The sequence below is a fragment of the Penaeus japonicus genome, unplaced genomic scaffold (genome assembly GCF_977035675.1).
Source record: "Penaeus japonicus unplaced genomic scaffold, GWHDUDI00000001_assembly GWHDUDI00000005, whole genome shotgun sequence".
Taxonomy (NCBI): domain Eukaryota; kingdom Metazoa; phylum Arthropoda; class Malacostraca; order Decapoda; family Penaeidae; genus Penaeus; species Penaeus japonicus.
In genome coordinates, this window is record NW_028234407.1 from 16,607,858 (window position 1) to 16,610,357 (window position 2,500).

The window sequence follows — 2,500 nt, forward strand, 5'->3', positions numbered from 1 at the left end:
ATCCCCCCCAAACACAACCCTACACACCCACACACATCCCAACACACCCACACACATCCCAACACACCCACACACATCCCAACACACCCACACACACCCCTACACACCCACACACACCCACACACACCCCTACACACCCACACACACCCCTACACACCCACACACACCCCTACACACCCACACACACCCCTACACACCCACACACACCCCTACACACCCACACACACCCCTACACACCCCTACACACCCACACACACCTACACACCCACACACACCTACACACCCACACACACCTACACACCCACACACACCTACACACCCACACACACCTACACACCCACACACACCCCTACACACCCACACACACTCCTACACACCCACACACACTCCTACACACCCACACACACTCCTACACACCCACACACACTCCTACACACCCACACACACTCCTACACACCCACACACACCCCTACACACCCACACACACCCCCACACACCCACACACCCCCACACACCCACGCACACCCCTACACACCCACGCACACCCCTACACACCCACACACCCCCTACACACCCCCTACACACCCACACACACCCCGAAACACCCACACACACCCCGAAACACCCACACACACCCCGAAACACCCACACACACCCCGAAACACCCACACACACCCCGAAACACACCACCCGTATACACACACACCTACACACGCGCGCGCACACACACTTAAACACACCACCCCAATACACATACACCTACAAACTTACACACACACACACACACTTACAAGCACATGCACACACGCACACGCACACGCACACGCACACGCACACGCACGCACGCACGCGCACACACACATTCTCACACCTACACACACACACACACCCACACACACACACACACCACACCTACACACACACACACACACACACGCGCGCGCGCGCGCGCGGGCGTCGGGTATTGATGTGCGTATGTCTGTGTCCATATTCATGATCCCATATGAATTGATATGAATATTGCTATGCCTATGCAGTTGCATTTTGTATTGTAAAACGTGAATTTTGGTATGCTCGGCGGTTGTTAAGTTTTAAACTTCAGTTTCTTATTATGTATAAGAATATTGTTCGGCGTTGTAACATTTATTGTTCTTATCCATAGAGATTGACGTTAAATTTTGTTTTTGAAAATAAGTAAAAAAAAAAATAGTCATTCCATGCATCTTGGCAATACTGCACAAGAAGATATATGAAGATATATCAAATTACAAGTCATGGTTTTGAATTTCATGACCCTGCTTGGATGGTAAAGTTACCAAGCTATGATTTAAGTTATTTACAAAAATAGTTTAAAATGAAACCGGAGAAAAAAAGGCATTTAAGTAAGACGATTTTTGATAAGTCGAGCCTGAATCCCCGTGAAAGTTCGAAGGTCGCTGTGAAGGGATCCGGTCGCCGCTGAAAATTAATCCGTCAGCTGTTACTGTCAACAAAGAGCAGACGACGCTAGGGGCGCGGTGGTGGTTGACAGCGGCGTGTTGAACAGAACTCACATGGCAATCAGCATAAATAATACTGTTTTATAGGCGATTTAGTGTACATGCCGAATAAGTGAGTTTGTTTTTGTTGGGTAAATTGTCATGACTTGCTAAGTTAACATGTCGAGTTAGATTATGACAGCATATTATCTCTATATTCTATGAATATTGTTCACGGCTTCCAAGTTTATTTTTTATATTTATTTAGTTTTTAATTATTTTTTAGATGATTTACTCTGTATATGTAGTGTACAAGAAGATGTTACTCAAAATCTAAGCCGAGCATATTTATTAGTAGCAGGATATGTTACCAAGAAAACACAGTGCTGCTAAAATGCATTTGTTTGTATTGCTTGAGTTTGGCTCCCTAGTTTGTGTATATACACAACCTATGATACCACAGATTAATAATCTACTGAATTTAAGAACAAATATTGTTGGTATATTATAGTTACATGTTTATAATCCTTTGTATACAATGTAGATTGTCATCTGTATGTTGTAAATGTCTAATTATTTACTACTTATATTCTGTTAGAGTTTGTATTTGATTTATTTTTTAAATTATATCACTTGAAATATGTTCATTTCATCCAACTAGAATATTAAACAGTTACTTTGCTGTGCATAGATTTGGAGTAATTGCTACAAGAAATATATGAATACATGGTGTTTAGTTTCTGTTACAAATTAATTATGTGTTTTAATTCAAACTATATGTATTATACTTCCTTATCTCCTCATTTACATTTTCTGTTTTGGCTATTGGTCATGCATTTGTATCAGCTTTGTAAGACATATTTTAAAATTTTCAGATAGTGAATCAGAAACCATGGGGAAATCACAGGAGGAAAGCTCTGAGGATGGATCTATTGCAGAGAACTTCCTAAAGACAACTCATGGTTTGGTAAGTAAGGATATTTCTTCTTTGCCATATAGAAAAAAAGGAATGTAGACCTGTC

General features: G+C 42.3%; 1 protein-coding gene across 1 annotated transcript in view; it reads left to right on the forward strand.

The window, feature by feature from the left end:
* LOC122252762 (uncharacterized) overlaps positions 1 to 2,500 on the forward strand; it is a 55,069-nt gene that overhangs the window by 24,890 nt on the left and 27,679 nt on the right. The window contains exons 5-6 of the mRNA XM_086536662.1: positions 1,596 to 1,611; positions 2,354 to 2,445. Coding sequence (XP_086392788.1) covers positions 1,596 to 1,611; positions 2,354 to 2,445 — 108 coding nt within the window. The remainder of the gene's footprint in view (positions 1 to 1,595; positions 1,612 to 2,353; positions 2,446 to 2,500) is intronic.